Source organism: Dasypus novemcinctus, chromosome 3 (genome assembly GCF_030445035.2).
Source record: "Dasypus novemcinctus isolate mDasNov1 chromosome 3, mDasNov1.1.hap2, whole genome shotgun sequence".
NCBI lineage: Eukaryota > Metazoa > Chordata > Mammalia > Cingulata > Dasypodidae > Dasypus > Dasypus novemcinctus.
Genome location: NC_080675.1, coordinates 168,030,188 through 168,051,509, shown reverse-complemented (window position 1 = coordinate 168,051,509; position 21,322 = coordinate 168,030,188). Strand labels below are relative to the sequence as shown.

Sequence of the window (21,322 nt, the reverse complement as noted above, 5' to 3'; positions counted from 1 at the left end):
AGATTCTCCAAATGCAAACCAAAAAGCAGGGCTGATTAGGTTGAAGTGAAGAATGGAGCAAAAACTGTATCTACTTTTCTACTTCCACCCATCACATAGTAGCTCATGAATCACCTTTGAGGAACCCTAGAGCATGAATTTAATAAACTGATAGATTAAACCTCTTCATTTCATAAAGGAGAAAACTGAGGTTCAGGCAAGTGCCTTACCCAAAATTAGGGACCATATAAATGAAATCAGTGTCTAGATGGATTGATATTTTCAATAGAATTACTATTAAATATTACTTCACTTTCCCTCATGGGCAGAGACTGGTTTTTCTACCTGTGTAATGCTAATGCCTATCACTTTACCTATCACTAAACTTGGCCTCAAAATATTTGTTGACTTTATTAATTAAAGAACATGAGTGATCACTAAACTGAGAGACAGAGGATGAGAACCACACTATAATCCCTTTGGTTCCTGATATCTACCTCATTCCATGTCAGCTTTATACAGATTTCTTAAGATTCCATTTCTTGTTATCTCTGCCAGTGTAAAGGGAACTATCCATGAATATAGTTACATTTTCTTGGAACAAGAGGGGTAAAAGTCATGCTGACTCTATATTTAAAATTGAATATATAGATGTTTTAATTTAAAATTTACCATATATGAGAAATAATTTTATACAGGCCAACATGACCATGCCCAGATGAATATTTTAATGTGCTACACTAATTTCCTAAGAAAGATTAAGCAGTTAAGCTTCTTGTGGTTTATCCCATTGCTCTGGTTGAGCCTTTGCACAAATAGGTCATTAAGGATAATCTGATGATTCTGCTATAATAGCCTTCGGGTATCTGTACTGATCACCAGTAGTCTTATTTCTGATGGACGTAAGTAGCGTGTAGAAAAGCTTAGGGGACAGGAAAAGTATTTCCAGGTGAAACAGTAGTTTTGTGGATGCTATCTCTTTCAAGTCTATGACCCCGGGTATGAAGCTATTTTGTACACAGTAAATTTAACTACCCAGATTAATAAAAAAATTAGGAAACATTGGCACTGCCATCTTTTTACTTCACTTATCTCTATTGATCTGAAACAAAGACCAGCCTTAATTTTGTGTTCATATAACTTTGCATCTTCTACCTCTTCCTGATTCCTAGTAAATAATAGCTACTTTTCTTTATCCTGAAAGGAAGATGTCCTCCCTCTTCTTTACCCTTCTTTTATTTCCTGTTGGTTCAGTGGAGGAATAGTTGAGCTCTAACCACTGAAACCCAGGAAAATTAGGTAAAGTTGGCTGTTGCTCTTTTTATAGAATGCTTATGCAGAAGGATGTGGATGGTCTAATGCCTTAAATTTGACCATCTCTCCATTTAAGTTCCTTTCATAATCAGTATCATATTGTTCCTCTGATAAATTATGTAACATTATTTTTACTATCCTCATCTTACATAAGTCAGAGGGGCCATTCTGAGCAATAATGCTACTGACTCATAGTCAACCAGTTAATAATTATAAAGCCAGGCATTAACACGAGGCTTTCTGTCTCTAAGTCTCATGTCCTTGGCACTATAGGATATCATATAGAAAACAGAGGCAGAGCAGCTAGACAGTAAGCTATTACTCAAATCAAAATGTGGGAAAGGAATACATGCTTCCAACCAGCATTTTCCACGAATACCTTCTTTCTCTGGCCTTAAAGAAGATTGTATTACAGCCTTAGATTTACAAGTAACCAAAATACTTATTTAGAAAAAACAGTGTGTGGGGTATGGGCAAGACTTTGGACATAAAATTCTCCCCAAAGGCTTACCCTGTAGCTTACATCCTCTGAGAGGTTAGATGCACCCACAGTGCATTCCGCTTGCCACAGGGTCTCTTTGATGCTACAACCATAAAGGAACACATTCTTCTTTTGAGAGTGGCCATGGAAATCACAGAATACCTATAAGGGCAAAACAAAATAAAAAGTAAATCCAGATATGGTTTATTGGTTTCTTAAATGTTTAAAATACCAACTTTCTCAGGTGGATACTGTTTACTTGACAGTACCAGCCATGTGGGGATCGTGGGTGGCTTTGGCAAGAGTTATTTTGTTGAAGTTATCAGGGAGGAAGCTTAGGAAGGATCAAGATGTGTGGAAATGAAAGTCATGTATATGACTTTTGAGAAATTTACTTGTGACTGGGGAGGAGAAAGGGCCAAAGATAGAAGAAGAAATAGGAACAAGTCTATTTACAAGAAAAAAGGAAGACTTAATTTTTTTTTTTTAATCAATAGGAAAGATCCATTTCAGAGGCATAGACAAATTATACAAAAAGAGAAGATAATGAAACACTGTAATTTTTCTCTAGGTTTTGCTATGGAAAAGAATGTCCATCAAAACTCAACCGCTTACCAAAACAAAAGTTTTTCACTCCTTCTAAAGGATCACTATGATTCCACTCCCCATGTCTTCTTCACCCTAGTATCCAGGCTAAAAGAGCAGCCCCAATTTGGCACATTCTACTCTTGTGGCACAGGTGAAAAAAAGAGCAAAGGCAAAGAACCATGGAACGACTCTTAAAGTTTCTGCTAAAATATGGCATACACCACATATTCTCATTTTCCATTGGTCACAGCACATCACATGGCCAATGTTATCATCAATGGAGTAGGCTCTGCTAGACAAATGGCAAAGGGCTTGGATGTAAAATCCAAAAAAAAAAAAAAAGATCATAGAGAAAAGCAAGGAAATCTTTAAAAATGGCCATAAATTCTTCATATGTTATGTATAATCCTTCACGTGGACTATGCTCTACTTCCATCAAGAGATGGAGTCTACTTCTTCACCCTTTGAATCTGGACTTGGTCATGTGACTTCAGACATTAGCAAACGTGATACAAGCTGAGGCTTAGGAAGCACTTATATACTGGAGTTTGCTCTCTTGCTGCTCCTGGGAACCTTGCAACAACTGTCATATGCATGAGCACAGGCTAGGCTTCTGGGTAATGAGAGACATGTGGCAAGTCATCCTGTTTGGCCTAGCTGACAACAAACTAACCACCAGACATGCGAGTGAGACCATCTTCAACAATCCAGCACCAGCCAAACTGGCTTAAACCAGAAAAAATGATCCAGCTTCCTGGTTGATTGTCATGCAAAATCATGAAAAATGATACACAGGTTTTGGTTTAAGTCACTAAGTTTTGGGGAAGTTTATTGCACAGAAAAAGCCAAGTGCTACAACATCTCTCTTCTTAGTCTAAATATTTGCTGCTTTTCCTTCTACATGCAAAATACACTTACCCCTCCCCAAGGAAGATACCTGAAATATCCCATCCTATCACAGGTATTAGACTCTCAGTCTAAGATCCCATGATTGTTTCCACACCCCATATGTGCTTCCCTTTGATCCAATGGACAATGAAAAAAAATATAGTCACCTGCTTTCTACATAAAACTGTTGAATAAGGAACAATACCCCTAGTAAGCATTTCTGTTCATGAAGGGGATGAATAGGTTCCCCATAACAATTCTGAAATCCTAATAGGCAGACCTTGTGAAGCCTGTTGATCAGGCACTGGTTCTGTTCCCTGTTCTGTCAGTAGCAATCTAATCTTTTGTTTTTCAGGGATCTTTACTCTGTCTTTTTTTTATTCAGATGGGGAAAGAGGTGCTTGTTCTTCATTATCCAACTTGGCTGCATATGAAAATGACATTGGAGAATATGGCCCACTTGTGGCCAATCATCTGTCTTTTCTGATTCCTTCCATAGAAGCTTCAGGGTCCAAAAGTCATTGTAGTCTCCAATAGTAACATTCTCTTTGAATCAAAGAAATAAAAAGCACTAGAAATGAAACACATGAAGATAAAAGAAAATTCATTTTTGAAGTTTTCCCTGATTTTAATGTATCTAAAACTGACAGTCTAAAGCAAAATAGAAGCACTATATTTTATGTTTATAGCATATATAAAAGTAAGATAAAGAGTGTCAGATTGGAAAAATAAGCAAGATCAAATATATTCTGTGTACAATAAATCCACTTTAAATATAAATACATAGATTAAAATGAAAGGATGTAAAAAGATACACCATTCAAACACTAAACAAAAGAAAGATGGAATAGCTGTATAATTATCAGATGAAGTAGATTTCAGAACAAGGAGCATAATCAGTAGTAAGAGGTAGGTAATAATTTATATGTCCGTCTTGTCTTTGGCAGCTAAGTGCTATCACTTGGCCTTTGCTAGTCTGGGATTTCCTGATCTCCACTGAACCAGGGATCCCATTGCCATGCAGGCATCTCTTACAGAATTAACCAAAAAAAGGAGAGAAAGCACAAAGCTTTTCAAAGATGCCCTAATATATTTCTTACTGCCATAGTGAAAGGAGGGTCTTCTGAGCCCTCTTGTGGAACATAGATTAGGAGACATGTGTGCAGAAAAGATAAACCCTGTAGACATTTCTATCTCCCAGTGCCTTTGGATTCCCTCATCCGCATCACTCCACTGGCATCTCTACCTCACTAAATGTAGGCCACTGCTGAGTACAAGTTTCTGTCAATGAACCAAATAAGCTGTTAGAGCCACTCCAACTGCTTGAGCTAACAAATAAAAACCAGAATCTCTAGAATGCGCACTCATATCGATAAAGTCAGACAAATCTAGTATTATGCTTTGCCCTTCTTATTTTAAAACCCTTAGAATCCCTTACAAAGCATGTTACCCAGGTTTCCATTGACAGATATTAGTAAAATTCTTCCAATTCTTTTAATTTGTAAGCTATTTCCTCTTCATTCATAGTATGCACTTATCTTCCTGGAACATGCTATTATTTGAACCTAGTTATGAGAACCTGGGGTAGTTATGGTGGATCTGGAAGAAAATGAATGTCCCCTTTCCAGAAAACTGCCCTAGATACGCTTATCACAAGATCTCCAAGCGCAATGGATGTGTCATGATGATGGGAACGAGTGTTGTTGGGGGGGGGAGAGGGGGGGTGGGGGGGTGGAGTTGAATGGGACCTCACATATATATTTTTAATGTAATATTATTACAAAGTCAATTAAAAAAAATTAAAAACAAAAAAAAAGAAAAAAAATAATATAATGATTTACAAAACTGTAAAAACTAAAACAAACAAACCTCTCAGTTGGTGATTATTTAAATGTAAAATGCCCTACTAAATAAATAACTCCTTGATGAAAAAAAAAAAAAAAAAAAAAAGATCTCCAAGCGGAGGTGGGCTAGTCTCTTCAGACTGGTAAAGGAGATTCAGAATGACTTGGGATCCAAGACCGTCAGTGTCTTCTGGTTATGACCCCACATCCCCATTCCAATTTCCAGGATCCCATTATTTGCAAGTTAACTCTCTAACTTTTATGTGAGAAACTTGGCAAGAATTCACCTGAAATTCAGCAACCTACACAATTAAATTTTGCATTTAATTTTTAGCAAATGCTGGAAATGTGGCCACAAGAAATGTGATATTATTTTAGGAGTATCATAGAAGCTCTTTGCTCAAATAATAAATTAAACTGAGAGTTAAGGGACATGATCTTGTCACTTTCTTCCAATAAGTACCCAAATGCACTAACAATTACCTATCCTACATTATAGTCCTTGTTCTCATTACTGTAACTGGTCAATTGCAGGAGCCACTTGGAATCCCAAGGTACTTGCTGAGTTGAAACCTTATTCAATCAACTACAACTGACAGCTTGATTCACTGTGATATCATTATATGTCATGGATCACTAGTATCCCATTTCCCATTGGCCAGGGGCTCAGAATTGGGCTTAAACACAAGAACATGACTAGTCTATTACCCAAATTCCATTTTGCAGGTCTATCATTTGGAAGTTTCTCATAAAGTTAAATATACCCTTATCTTATAATCTTTGGTATTCACCCAGAAGAAATGAAAACTTAGATTCACACAAAAACTTTTATGGGAATGATTATAGCAGCTTTATTCATGACCTCAAAAACTTGGAAATAACCCAGAAATTATGCAACCAGAGAATAAATAAATTGTGATATATCCTTATAATAGAATACTACTCAGCTATGAAAAAGAATAAAATATAGGTTTATCTAAAATAACACCGATGAATCTTAAATTCACTTTGCTGAGTAAATGAAGCCAGAAATAAAAGGTCTCATATTATATATTTCTATTTATATGACATTATGGAAAAGGCAAAATTATAAGGAAGGAAAATAGTCAGTGGTTGCCAGGTTAAGAAGTAGGGAAAGGGGTTGGTTACAGTGGTGCAACACAAGGGAATTTGGGGGGATGAAGGATCTTTACTATACCATGGGTGTGAAGGTAGTGGCATAACTCCACATAATTCTCAAAATTTTAAAAACTTCACACCAAAGAGAGAGAATTTACCATATGCAAATGAAAAAAAATGCAGGATACAGGAGGAAACAAAAAATGCAATAGAAATTTTAATAAATAAACTTACATGTATTAGAAATGAATAACTTAACTATATTTAAGGGAGAGGGAAAGAAACAAAACTAACCTGGATTATGTTGGAGAACAGTTTTTTCCAAATAGTATTGTAAGTCTAATGAAATAAAGAGCTGTACTCAAACACTGTATCTTTGTTTATTATAGAAGCATGGGCTAATAATTCTGAAACTACCTAATGTGTATACTAGGAATGAACAAATAAGTAAATATATTGTATATAATCAGACTGCAGCCTTTCATTGTTGGAGACAGAAGTTATAGATAATGAAAACAGGAAGACTAGAATGAACTCTCTGGTACTGGATAGAAATCAGAGGTATTATTATGAACTCTTGGTTTTTAAATATATCTTCAGTTAGATAAATACAGAAATAAAGATGGATATGTGTATTTATTAGTTCATATATATACACATATATTTCCAAGTTCTGTCCACCTAGAAGGGCCTAGAAGCAAATACACCTCAGTAGTAATAAGAACATCTATTGCCCAGGTCTTGGTTTCTAATACCATTCCTCAATAAAAGGAACCAGGGCTTTTTGGAGATTTGGTTGATTCCAAAGCTAAGATGGGGAAAATACAAGATTATCATGGCACATCTTGTAGTGCAGAAGATAAAAACGTTATTTTACAAAGGAAAGGGTCAGGAGCAGATGTGGTTCAGTGGTTAAGTGCCAGTTTCCCACATACAAGTTTCCTCCTGGGTCAATCCCAAGTCTGATACTTAAAAATAAAAAAAGGCAGGGTCATGCCAAAAGGGCACAAGAGCTGACTGGAAAGAGCACCAAATGGCCAAATCTGGAAAACTCTGATTGGCAATCTAGATTGATAGTATAGGATTATAACCCAGAGAATAAAATAAGTATCCATTAATTCATACAGATACAAATAAATCATCAAATAAATGACCAAAGAAAGAATGAGAGGGGACAGAAAGAGGGAGGGAGAAAGGGAAAGAGAAAGGGAAGGAGGTAAAGAGAGGGAGGGAGAAAAGAATGAGAAACAGCTTTTCCTTACAGAAGAATTCCAATTAATAAATGTGGAAGAATGAAGGAAGTAGGAAAACACCAGTATAATACTGCTGTAATAATTGTTGCAGGCAAGGTCCACTGATGGATGCTAAAATTAGCAGGAAATGTTTGAGGATAAAAAAGGATATTTGCATAAAATAAGAATATCTTCACTAAAATATTATTGATTGCAAAAGGAAAAATGGTAGCTTTACAATGGAGAACCCTGGCAGTCACCAAGTTCATCAACTGATCAAGGTTAACATCACCTAATAATACATTCGAAAATAGCATACCCCAACCAGTAGTTTTTTAAAAGTATCAAGATCATGAAAGATAAGGAAAGACCGAGGGACTCTCACAGATTGCAGTAAACTAAGGAGACATGAAATTTAACTACAATGTGGATCCTAGATTGGCTCCTGTAACAGATAAAGAACACTAGTGCATAAACTAGGGAAATCCATATAAAGTCTATAGATGATAGTTATTCCAATATTAATTTTTAGTTTTGATAATTGTACCATGGCTGCCCAAGACGTCAGCATTAAGAGAAGCTAGATGAAGGGTATATGTGGCTCTCTCTGTATTATATTTCAAACTTTTCTGTAAGTCTACAATTCAAAGTGGGAGAAAGGATAATGTGTTATAATATATTTAGTTAAAATCAGAAGATTGGGTTGTTTAAACATTAAAGAACAATTAAATGTAATTGCCCACATTTACAGAATAAAGAACAAACTCACATGATAATAATGATATACATATGAAAACATTTAATAAAATTCAATAGCCATAAGTGGTTTAAAAAATAATAACCAATGTCTCAGAATCTAGGAACAGAAATAAATTTCCTAAATCTAATAAAAATTATCTATAAAATCACCTAAAGTAAATACTGAGTTATTAATTAAATATTATAAAACTTCCCCCTGAAATCAGAAAAATAAAAGATGCTCATATCACCATGTGTATTTGGCTTTCATCTTGGTTCTTTCCAGTACTATAAAACAAGAAATAAAAATACAAGGCTTGAATGGAGGAAATAAAACTGCTGACTTTCTTCTACAGTAAGATTGTAAAATGTAAATATCCAAAATATATACATATAAATTATTATTGCAGGCTAGAATGCCAATATATAAATACACTTATACATACTACCAACACACAGATAGAAAGTATAAATTTTTAAAATAGCACTTAAAATAGCATAAGAACATGAAACTCATAAGAAAAACTATTTAAAGATGTGGAAGATCCTTAACTATTGAGAAAAATTAACATTTTCAGTCCTCATCAAATTAGTCAACATAGGCTCAATGCAACCTCAAGGCCACAGAGGGCCTTTTAATTTTGTTTTTGATTTTTAATTGTGGAAATCTGCAATCTGATCCTAAACCAAAATGGAAATGAAAAAGAGCCAAGAATTACTGAGACAACCTTGACAAAGAATAAGAAAAATGGAAAACTGCATACAGCTATCAAGACTTATTTTGAAGTTACAATGTTTCAGAAAAAGGATTATTGGTGAAAGCATAGATAAATTGACCAATGGACGGAAATGGATATTCCAGAAAGGGAATCACAGTCACTTGATTTATGACAAAGTTGATACTCTGATGCAGGGGGAAAGGATGGCCTTGGGAGATATTGGTTTCTCATGTAAAAAATGTGGAAAGTAGAAATAAATCTTGATCTCTGCTCCATAATATAGTTTAAAAATCAATTCCACATGGAGTTTATATCTAAATATGATAGGTAAAATAATAAAGTCACTAGAGGGTAACAGGCTACTACGAATGACCATGGGGTGAGAAAAAAGTTCTTAAAGAGGACACAAGCAAGAACTAACCATAAAGGAAAATATTTTAAAATTTGATATATTCAATTATGAACTTCTTTCCCTCCAAAGATCATCAAGAATGTACAAAGGCAAACTGAAGAGTAGAATGAGATATTTACAACACATATGCCCAACAAATGGTTTATATAGAGAATATGTATAGAACTTCTACACACCTAAAGAAAAAAGGCAAAACAATTTTTAAATGGGCAAAAAACTTAATGGGCATTTTCACAAAAGAGAATGTCCAAATGGCCCTTAAACAAATGAAAGTGCACTCAACATCATTATATTAAAGAAAGAAATATAACTTTAAAAGTGCAATGAAATAGCAATGCAAACCTACCGAGAGCACTAGCAACATGAAGACAGACGATGCCAAATGTTGCTGGGAATATGCAGCAGGTGAAGTGCTCATACACTGCTAGTCGGTGTATAAACTGGTATAACTACTTTGGAAAACTTTTTGGCAGTGTCTTCTAAAGCTGTATGTACATATATTCTAAAACCTTCAAAACAGAAGTCCATACATAGGGCATGTGAAGATATCAAGAATGTTCAGAGCAGCATTATGTGTACTAACTTAAAACTGAATACAGTAGACTGGATTAATTCACTGTGGTATAATCATTCTACAGAATACTATCCAGGATTGAGAATGGAAGATGCTAGACAAAAGAGAACATATTATACAATTCCTTTTATTTAACAGTCAAAAACAGACACAACTAGTTGGTAGTGATAGATAAAAAGGTGGTGTTTACATTTCTTGGGGTGGGGTATTGTCTGAGGTTGCTGGTGGTACTCTGTTCCTGATTTGCTTGGTGCTTACAGGGTATGTTCATTTTGTGAGGATTCATCAAGCTATGCAGTGGTTCTTTGTGTACTTAAAATTAACATAAGATACCTCCACATGTGTGTGTTTCAAAGAGACAGAAGTTCTGTTATTTTATGAGGTATTTCCTCACATTTCTTTCTTTGTCTCTAGAAATATAACTTTTATGTATTACATTGAAAACACTGGGTAAGTAACTGACAGTGTTTTATCAAATTTACTAATGATGCAGAATTGGGGACAACTAATTGGAGAATAAAAAAGTAAGAGCAAAACTGTAAGTGTGAAAAGGAGTAAAATTAGTAGAAATTGAAATGTTTTAGGTGGAATAAATGTAAAATCCTGCAGTTAGATTCAAACAGTGGTACAAGAGGAGGATAGAGACACTAAGCTAAGAAGTAGGTTAGCAATAAGAGATTTGGAGGTTTTCCATGACGGTTTGCTTAGAATCAGGTAGTGGACATATATGTAAAATGTTAATCTAAGGAAGTGTTGCTTCCAGAGAAGTATAGTGACCATATATTACCCCACCCTCATCAATTTACATTTAATATAATGTTCTCAATTCTGAGTGCAGCATTTTAAAACAAGCTAGAAAACCTGAGAAAAGAGGAACCAGAAAGCTAAGGAAAATGAGAATGTTTGTAAAGAGCAGCTAAAAAAGGAACTGGGAAGACTTACCCAAGATAAAAAAAAAAAGGCAGGTCAAAAGTGTCTTCATAGCAATCTTCCACATTTCTGAAACCCCCCATCTGGAACTTGAATAACTGTATTCACTATCATTTTAAAGAGCAAAGGAAGACAAAAAGAAGGATAACAAAAGCACAGAGTCCAGCTTAATAATGAATTCAACAGTTGTTGAATATCTATTACTGGCAAGAAAAGACTTACTATGGTTATATTAGATCTGTCTTGTAATGCTGCATCCCACATTAGAAAGCTTCCATTCCCTGGAAATCTTTCAGCAGAAGCCAGATGAATTGGTATCAAAGATGCTGTTGGCTAAGAAGTTATACTGGATGATGGCTGAGCCCACTTCGAGTATATGATAAATTTCTGTAGTTCGTTGATTGAATAGGGAGCTGCTGACAGCAGGAATAAAGCTCAGGACACTCTGGGTACATGCAGCACTGAATATATTGCACATGTAAAAGAAAAATGAAAGGACAAAGAGGTAGATGCCCAACCATAATGGGGAATGATGAAGGCTAACACCTTGATGGAGGGTAATGCCTGGTAAGCTGTGTTGTTGTTGTTTTGGTGGCCTAAGCAGAAGGGAAGAACTCAAGGATGTCAGGACTTCTTTCTGGGATCAAGGATGTTGCCAGGCAAGGAACACTGGCTTGGTCAGGAGGTAGCAGGTAGATTTTTGGACAGACCAAGTACGTATGCCATGAGGGTTTTATAAACTAAAGGACCTGAAGGGGATGTTTTCCTCTTTGTTTACCACCTTTTACTCCTCCTCTCTTTCAATTGTCAATAATATAGAGCTACTATTATGTTTGGAGGATTTTTTAAATTACTTTGCAAATTCCCTGTAAGTAAAAAGTATTTTTAAAAGTATTCTTTCCTCTTCCGCAAAATAATATGTTTATATGGGGCCCTTAATTCATAGTTTCAGGATAAAGAGTCAAGGGAAAATAAGTCTCACCACTTCTAGATATCAATGAGATTTGGGTGTTGTTGCTGAAGGGTTATACAGAGTTTGGGAGGATGGAGTTTGCCCAGTGATAAAATACAGGACACACAGGACAAATAATGGAAGAGCAGAAACAGTGAATGAGCAGAAGGTGTTTCGTAAAAGTCAGGGCTAGACAATGTAGCCACTGAAAGAGAAAAATGAGAGATGGATTGAATTGCTGCTGGGTTCTTAAGCTTTCCAGTTCCCTTAGGATTCTGTTGGATTTTGTTTCCTTCAAAACTCTTTATCTTATAACTTGGGTCACTTTGAGCAGATTTCTGCTACTTCCAACAAAGGTTGGTGCTTTTCCATCATTAGAATCTCTTGAGGAGATTTCAGGGACATCTATGTCTAGATCCCACCTCAGAGATCTTGATTTAACTCATAACTCATAATTCTCAACCAATACTCTGAGCATTTTTACAAGTTCTCCAGGTGATTCTAAAGTGAGGGCAGGGTTGAGACCCCTGCTCCAGTCTAGACAATAGGGCAGTGATCTCAGATGTTAGCCAGCAGCAGAATAATATGGAGGACTTGTTAAAGCACAGATTTCTGAGCCCCATCCCAGATATTCTGAACCAGTAAGTCTGGGTATGGTCCAAAAATTTGCATTTTGAATGAGATCCCAGGTGATGCTGATGCTGCTGATCCCAGGACCACTCTTTGAAAATCTCCAGTCTAGAGGAACCAAAAAAATAATTGCTTGAGGTTTAATCCTCTACGAACATGAATTTCCCACCAACCTCTATCTCTTACGCCTCAGTTTCTCACTGTGAATAAACACCCACCGTTCTTAGGAAAAGTGTGCAAACAAATGAAAACTGTGTCTTAGCAACAGATTCCCCAATAAAGCCAGAATTTATGCTTCCCTGGTGACAGACGCGCCTTAAATGCTGAATTCAACTCGAGAAAAGAGCTTTGTTTTCTGATTCTTAAAGATTCTGAGAGCTGACAAATTATAGACCTATTCACCTATGGGAATGAGTGCTGCTAAACTCTGGGAATTCTAGTGGCCTTGGAAGATTCAGAATGAAGGGATGGAGACATTGTTCTGCTTGTTGCTCAAATGATGTCCCTAAAAATAAATGCCTATTAACTATAAGTAACATGTGTTCCACTAAATTGCAGGGGGCAATTACAGGAAAATTATCAAGTTATTTCAGTTGAGGAAGCTTTTTCTTTTCTACAGGAAGATTTAACACTTATCCTTCCTTTCAGTAAAATTTTGTGCCAGGTAAGTATGAATTATGCCAAATTAGGGCACTGTGGTAGCCACCGATTGACTGATGATCCCATCACTTTATTCAATAAATATTTACTGAGTGCCTGATATGGAGCATGAGAGACTAAAACTTTAGTACAATACACTATTGACCTCACTAATAATAAGAGTAGCAGTAATAGTCAATTTATTGAGGACATGTCCAAATACTGTGCCAAAAACTTAATATAGACTATATCATGATGAAATAAATGCTGCTAGTATGCCCATTTTACAGTTAAGAAAATTGAATTTCAGATAAAATAAATAACTTGCCCAACCTTGGCTAAGTTTGCACTGCTATTAAATATGTGAAAAAAATATTTGAACGCAAGTTTGCTTTAATCCAGAAACCTTGCTTTGAAATATGTTTCATTTCTCTATTGCCTCTCCCAAGAGCTGTTTCACTGGGATGATCCCACAAATAAATAGGCATTTTTATTACAATTAAAGGGGAGTTGAAATAGAGATAAGTACAAGGGTCTCTGGGAACCAAAATAAAGGCATGTTGCATGTCCCTGGGGGGGGGGGGGGGAGAGGGGGTTAGGGGCACCATTTTCCCTGTACTCCAAAGAATGGCTTCCCAGGAGGCTGGCAATGGAGTGGTCCTGGGACCCTCAGGGGAGCTTGTACCTCAGATGAGTCTTCTTGAGTGAGAGCTACCAAGCAGGGCAGAGGCAAAAAAGGTTCTGGATTTGAGGAATCACAGTAACTCAGAAAGAGAGCATAGAATGAAATGAAAATAGATTTTATGCATCCCTAGAAGTGAGTCAGATCATTAGGCACTTGTATGTCATGGTAGGATGTTTGGACATTTTCCCGAAGGTACCAAGAGTGTTGTTAAAAGAGTTTGAGCAAAGAGGAGCAACATGATCAGAGTGCTAGATCAGGAGTATCCAGAATGGCTTAGAGGAACTGAGCCAAGGCACTAGAGGGAAGGCCTATTCAAAGGCAGCTGAATATGGAGGAAAGAAAAGGAGGTTTTGAGAAAGGATAAAAGAAGTAAAATCTACAGGACTTGGACACTAAATGGATTTAGGGGTTCAGAGAGGAAGAAGTCATGAATAATAAGTGGATTTCTGGATTAAATGAATAGAAAGTATGGGTTTGCTTTTCCCCAAGGCAATGTAAATAGGAAGATGTGCAGTTTTACTTTAGTTTAGTTTAGCTTAGTTTAGTTTGAGCGGGGATGATTGATTTGAACTTGTTGGCCCTAGGCTAACCCCACTCCCTGTTCTGCATCTCAGTTTCCTTATCAGAAAAGTATGTGGACTGGATTATGATTTTGAATCCCATGCACCTCCCTAGGAACTTCTCCAACACATTCTTGTCTGAACTGAACTGCAAGGTTAATTTAATTCCTGCAAACTTGAGTTCCATAATTTCTTGCTCAGCAAAGAGGCTGATCAGAGCCACATTGCTATTCTCCTCACACACCTTCCTCTGCTTTCCCTCCTTTCTTTGGCCCCATTCCAGTTCTTCTGCAAGCTAATTGGGCCTCTTGTTCAAGAGGCTACTTCCCTCAACCCAAATATCCCTTCCTCAGCCATTACCCAACTCCCCATGGCTCACCCATACCTGAATTTTTTTGCGCTCTGCTTTGCCAGTTTTAAGCTGCTGTGTTTCCCATTGTTGACATCTGGGGCCTGTTCCTGCTTTCCAGCAGCAAGACCTCTGCATTATTTATACAATTGCCACAGCAAAATGAAGGCGAGGCTAGAGCCCAGGGGAGGCACGTTCTGGGGAATGTGATGGAAACTCCAAACAGTGACGCTTCCAATTAAACCCACGCAGGCTTACTAAGGCTCTGGAGAACCAAGATGTGCACTCAGCCCTAGCTCCAGAGTGGAGTAAACATCTCTACGAGGTAAATGGTAATGGTGGCATGTTCAATTCCCCTCCAAAAGTCATGTTTGCAAGACCACATTTCCTGGTGCACTCCTGTTTCATCTGAGTTATCAGCAACATGGCTGAGGGTAACCATGGGCAGCATGTGCAGAATTTATTCCTATAACTACCAAAAGGGTGATTTTATGCTGCATTCCCCTTCCCAAAGTGAGAAACTTTTCCCTTAAATTGGGCCATTAATGGGCCAGAGGTCTAACACGGTCTTAGAAAAGCAGCCTTTGCTTATAGATTGGTTTTGGTCCCCTCCAATGGCTAATTTGGGGTGAATTTTTTTTACATTAAACTTAGAAAATCTACCACTATATCACTGGTTATGAGAATGCCCATAGTGGGACCCTTTACTATATATTATAAAATGCTGGAAGTGGTATCCCACCATACCAGTATTATATATTATAATTAGCTTCTTTCCAAAACATTTCAATTACTTTGAAAGTTCCCATGTACATTAATGCAAATATATACAGGCTAATATATGGCACTATTTTGCATCTAGCATCCTTCTGGTAAGTAATAATAATAATTTTAATGTCTGCTATTTATCTGAATGCCTAATATGTGCCAGATACTGGGCTGAGATTTTACATATATCTCTAATCATTACAAAAGTCCTGAAAGACAGATATCATCCAAATTCTACAGATGAAGATCAATTTCTATCAAGGTTAAAGATGATGATAGTTAAATAATTTTCTTGTGGTCCTCCAGGGAAAAATGATTTTTTAAAAAAATCTCAAATCTGACCAGTCTGACTCTAAAGGTATTTTCCAAAATCAAATATTTAATGACATTGACTCCACTAATGAAGAAAAAAGTAACAGTACTATTAATTAGTGAAATTAAGAGTGAACTAGGGTGGCAGACTTGGCCCAGGGGTTAGGGCGTCCGTCTACCACAGGGGAGGTCCGCGGTTCAAACCCCGGGCCTCCTTGACCCGTGTGGAGCTGACCCATGTGCAGTGCTGATGCACACAAGGAGTGCCACGCCACGCAGGGGTGTTCCCCGCGTAGGGGAGCCCCATGCGCAAGGAGTGCACCCGTAAGGAGAGCCGCCCAGCACAAGAGAAAGTGCAGCCTGCCCAGGAATGGTGCCACACGCATGAAGAACTGACACAACAAGAAGACGCAACAAAAAGAAACACAGATTCCCATGCCGCTGACAACAACAGAAGCGGACAAAGAAGACACAGCAAATAGACCCAGAGAACAGACAACTGGGGTGGGGGGTGGGAAGGGGAGAGAATAAATAAATAAATAAATCGTTAAAGAAAAAAAAAAGCATGAACTATGACAAGATGAACATTACACACTGCCTAGAAGCCTGCCCCAGGTGTGCCCTGTCCCACATGCCCCTCACATCCAACACCTTAAAGCAGTAACCCTCCCCTGCCATATTTGCCAAAAGAATGTTCCCAACTTTGTAGTTTCAACCACATACCTGCAAATCCCCATAGTTCACCTGCTCCTTCTCCTAACCCTTCCCCCAGTTCCATGGAGAGTCCAAACCACCCTCCCCACCCTACCCACTCACAGACCCAAACTGCCTAATCCAATAGCATCACTGCACCACTGTTATGCCCATTTACTGCATAACTTCGCCTTTCCACCTTATCATAGATATTGCCCATATGGGCATTGACTCACAACCTTCTTCTCCTTTTCTATTTCATGTAAACCTAGCTCTGTAAGTCTGCTCAATTTGCTTAATTCATATCAGTAAGGTCATGTAATATTTGTCCTTCAGTGCCTGGCTTACTGCACTTCACTTAAGGTCTTCAAGACTCACCCAAGTTACCCTGTGTGCTAATACTGCATTCCTTCTTACAGCTGAGTAACATGTGGATTGTATCAGTGGGTGAAGACCCACATAATGAGTGGGAAGATGTTGGACCCCCATCCTGGGGAGTCCTGCTATGATCTCACATAGAGGGGTGGGAGTCTCTTGAGAGGATAGGCGGTGCCTAATAGGGGAGGACAGACCAGTGTGTCAAGCCCTCAATGTTGTTGCAAGTAACTATGAATCTTGTCCTTCACTGAATTAATCTTGGTGGTTACCTTGGGTCCTGAGGAGAAGGAAAGGGAAGGAAGGAATATAATAGATGGAACATGGGGCATTTTTGGGGAGATGGAATTGTTCTACCTGATCTTGCATGTAACATGATGGATACAGACCATCATGTTAAATTTCATCAAAATTTATAAAAGTATATGGTCCAAAGTATAAACCATAATATAAATAATTGACCATGGTTAGTAGCAATGTTTCAATATTTGCACATCAACTGTAACAAATGTACCATCCACATGTAAAATATTATTAATAGGGGAAAGGGGAAAAGGGGGGCAATGTTGGGTATATGGGAATCACCTATATTCTGTACATGACTTTCCTGTAACCTGAAGCTTCTTTGAAGACAAAATGAAAAAAATAAGACACTGGGGAAATAAATGGAAGAAAATGTCACTGTACATACAGGACAACAGATCTTACAGAAATGAAAAATATAATAACAAATTTTTGTAACTTTTATATTTTTTATTACTTCAAATTTAAAAAAAATTTTTTTAATTTTATTCATTATTTTTAAAACTATCATTATTAAATCATTTTCCTATTAATTGTGTTCATTTATTGTTGGTTTCAATTTTGAAGACATTTTGGATCGTAGAAGGGTTACAACTGTGGCAGGGGAAGATGATTGGTGCGAGGTATCAGAGATGGGGGATGCATGGGAGGAGGTTCACCTGGGTCACACCAGGCATATGAATGTGGTCAAGTGTTTATGGGCATTATCACAACGGTGAAAATTCACACAATAACTGAAAGAATATCGAATTCCCATCCTGGGGAGCTCTGCCACATTCTCTAATGGGAAAGCAAGCAAGAATCCCCTGAGTATGGGGCAGTGACTAGTGAAAGAGGATGGACCATTAATGAGCCCTTGATAGTGATGACTGTACTTATGAATTTTTATTTTGAAATTAAAACTTAGCCTAGTATTACAGGGTGCCTAAGAGTTACCTCCTGAGAGCCTCCATGTTGCTGAAATGCGGCCTCTTTCAAAGCCAAACTCAGCATATAAATGCATTACTTCTCCCCCAGCATGGTACATGACACCTGGGGATGAGCCTTCCTGGCACAAAGGGATTACTACCAAGAACCAACTAGCAATGCAACTGGAAAAAGATCTTGACCAAAAGGGGGAAAAGGTAAAGACAAATGAATTTATATGGCTAAGAAACTTCAAAGTGAGTTGGGAGGTCATTCCAGTGGTTACACTTATGCACATCTCAGCAGGATCTCATCGACTGCCACAGTAAATAGTGCCTCAATAGCAGGGTTCCTGAGGGCTCTGGAGACAGCCAGACACTATAGGTAGGGCAGACAGTTCGGGAATTTGGTGCCCTGCCAGTGGACCCTACTTTGGAATTTAAGCTTCCCAGTGTGACAGAGATGGACTCAGTTGTGGTTTCCTACACATGGCTCTTCTGACCCTTCTTTTTGAACCTATAGTTAGTACTAGAGTTGATAGGTGTATGTCCAAGAGACTTAAATCTTTGGGCTGTTCATGTGCCAGCTGGGCCCTGAATCTCAACAGTGTTGCAACAATTACTCTCCAGTTCATTGGACTCACCTAAGACAACAAACAAGGAGATGATGATGGACAACGACCATCCCAAGGAATAGAGAGAGCAAGCAAGATAGTCCCATCCATCTGCCCATGGGATCTAAGCTCCCTCTCAACTGGAGGCAGAGTGGGCATCACCATCCCAGAATCCTCAGGATTGGGGAATGAATGATGGACTAGTGTAGACTTACTATTATTCTACTATAGACTTATTGTGGTTCTAACAATGGAAGAACTGTTATCATTGATGTGGTGACATTGCGCACTGGAGGTTTTGAGGGGAGGGAGAGGGAAAAGTAGGTGTAATATGGGGGCATTTCTGGAACTTGGGAATTGTCTGGAATGACAATGTAATGACAGATACAGACCATTATATATCTTGTCATAACTTACAAAATTGTGTGAGAGAGTGTAAACTACAATATAAACTATAATCCATGCTTGGTAACAATACTCCAAAATGTGTTCATCAACTGTAACAAATGTACCACACTAATGAAGGATGTTGTTAATGTGGGAAAATGCAGGAGGGATAGGGAGCAGGAATCCCTCATAGTTTTCCTGTAACATTTATGTAATCTAAGTATCTTTTAAAAAATTAAAAGTATGATAAAAAGAAAAAGATTGAACTATAGGTTTTATCCCCAATATCTTGCTTTAATTGTTTGCTACTGTCTGTGGCTGACGTCCTTCCATGAGCAATAAGCTAAATACCCTGCATTGTCCTCAGTAAACCCCACTTTTTGGATATAGAACTTTGAGCTCTATTTTCCTTGCCCTTGTCCACAATTTTACACCACAGGCATTACTCTGCTTTGTTCCACTCAGTAGAGCAGACTCCTTGAACATAAATACTAGGTAGATGACATGCAGGTCCTCTTTATGTCTTTGAAGCCTCTGGTTTTTTGTTTTGTTTTTGTTTTGTTTTAGGAAGTACCGGGATTGAACCCAGAACCTCATACTTGGGAAGCAGGCACTTAACCACTGAGCTACATTCACTCCCCAATAAGAGGTCATTTTATTGTTTGTTTGTTTTGTTTTTAAAGGCACCTGGAATCAAACCCAGGACCTCATACGTGGGAAGCAGGCACTCAGCCACTTGAGCTACATCCGTTCCCCAAAGCCTGTTTTTGAGTCATTGTTCTCCCTTGCAGAGAACAGCCTATTGCCCAGCTAGTCCATTGGATCCTGTCTCTACGCATGTCTTGCCCTCCTCCTCATTCCCATCAGTTTATAAGGGCTGAAGGGAAACACTGACCTGACTAGCCTTGTATATTCCCCACCATGCACCTCCTCTTCCTACTCCATCCCACTGAAAAAAAAAAAAAAAACAGGGAATTTGCTCAGACTTCTTTAACAAATCTGGCTGGTCCTCCCTGTGGCATATATGGTGTACCTGAGACTTCTAGCCCCTGCAGTACATGAAAAGCACACTGAAGATACTAGCAAGGGAGAAAGAGGAGAAAAAAGACTTTTGCATTTCAACATGTTTCTCCAAGAAATTGTAACAATTTGCTTAAGTGTGGGTTACTCATGTCTGTAAAGACACAGACAAAATATGGATTCTGGCATGTCAGAGAAGCATTCACTTTTAATTCTGCTAGCATGGGAAAATTTTAAATAAAAGAACAAGGAAATAATTTTAGAATTTTTTCACCCATTTCTCCATGGACATTTGTCCCCACACCCGCACTATGGAAACAGGTTCTTTTTTTTTTTGTATCCTCAAATACATCGAGGTAAATTCTACATTTAGTACCTTAGTATGAGTCAGTGAAAATAAGCAAAAATAATACGTTTTCTGGCCATTTCTGAGGCAAAAAGTGGACATAAAAGTAATTGTGTGTTTAGAGTGCCTGGAGGTCCTTGGAGACCAGGGTTTAGGAAGGGACAGCCATCCCTTTTTGCCCTTGCCTTTTGTGTTTCTTTTAAAAGCAACTGACTAACTACAAACATATGCCACAGAGACCAGGAAAATCATTTAAGTAGCTAAAAAGTCTATTCCATTGGGCCCCAGAGAAAGACAAAACCAAAATACGCCAGCCCTGTTCCCGGGCAGAAGGCAGCCAAGTTGTGTGAGTCGTAAACAGAAATCAATGAGCTCTTGAAAGAGCACTGAAATCCCTTTACCAACATGCACTCCCATCGTGAGAGTAAAGAGGAAGGAAATCGATACCGCTCCTAGTTCTCAAACCCCGATTCTCTGCAGCGGCACACGGGCCAGGCCAGCTGCAGCTCAGACAGCTCTGAAGAAGCTGTCGTCACCTGCCCGAGAGCTTGCTAAGCCGGAGAGCGTCGATCCACTCCCCAAGCTGGCCAGGACTGCCCCTTAAACCATGGTCTCCCAGCCTAGGGAGTTCTGCCCAGAAAATCAATTCTACGCCTCCTGCTGGCCGATTGTAGAAACTGCCTGCATCTTTGGGCTTCTCGGATTGGGAGCTTTCTCTCTCGCTGAATCTTTCTAACTTCTAAGCAGGTCTCTTTCAACAGCCTGTTTATTCTGTTCTGGCAAGATGTCTTTCTTGTCTTGACTTGCACGCCCCTACACTGGTCAATCTTATTTAAGACTCCCAGTTGCATTTCAAAGCCCTGTGGTTGGGCTTAGAATTTTATTTAAAATTTTCTGTATTTAATGTGTACCAATACTGAAAATGCAAAGATACTAAGTGTACAGTTCAATGAATTTTGACAACTA

The 21,322-nt window shown here is 38.1% G+C and overlaps 1 protein-coding gene across 1 annotated transcript in view; it reads right to left on the bottom strand.

Moving 5' to 3' along the window:
- Positions 1 to 21,322, bottom strand: part of AGBL1 (AGBL carboxypeptidase 1) — a 957,838-nt gene that overhangs the window by 391,815 nt on the left and 544,701 nt on the right. The window contains 1 exon segment of the mRNA XM_071212624.1: positions 1,805 to 1,936. Coding sequence (XP_071068725.1) covers positions 1,805 to 1,936 — 132 coding nt within the window.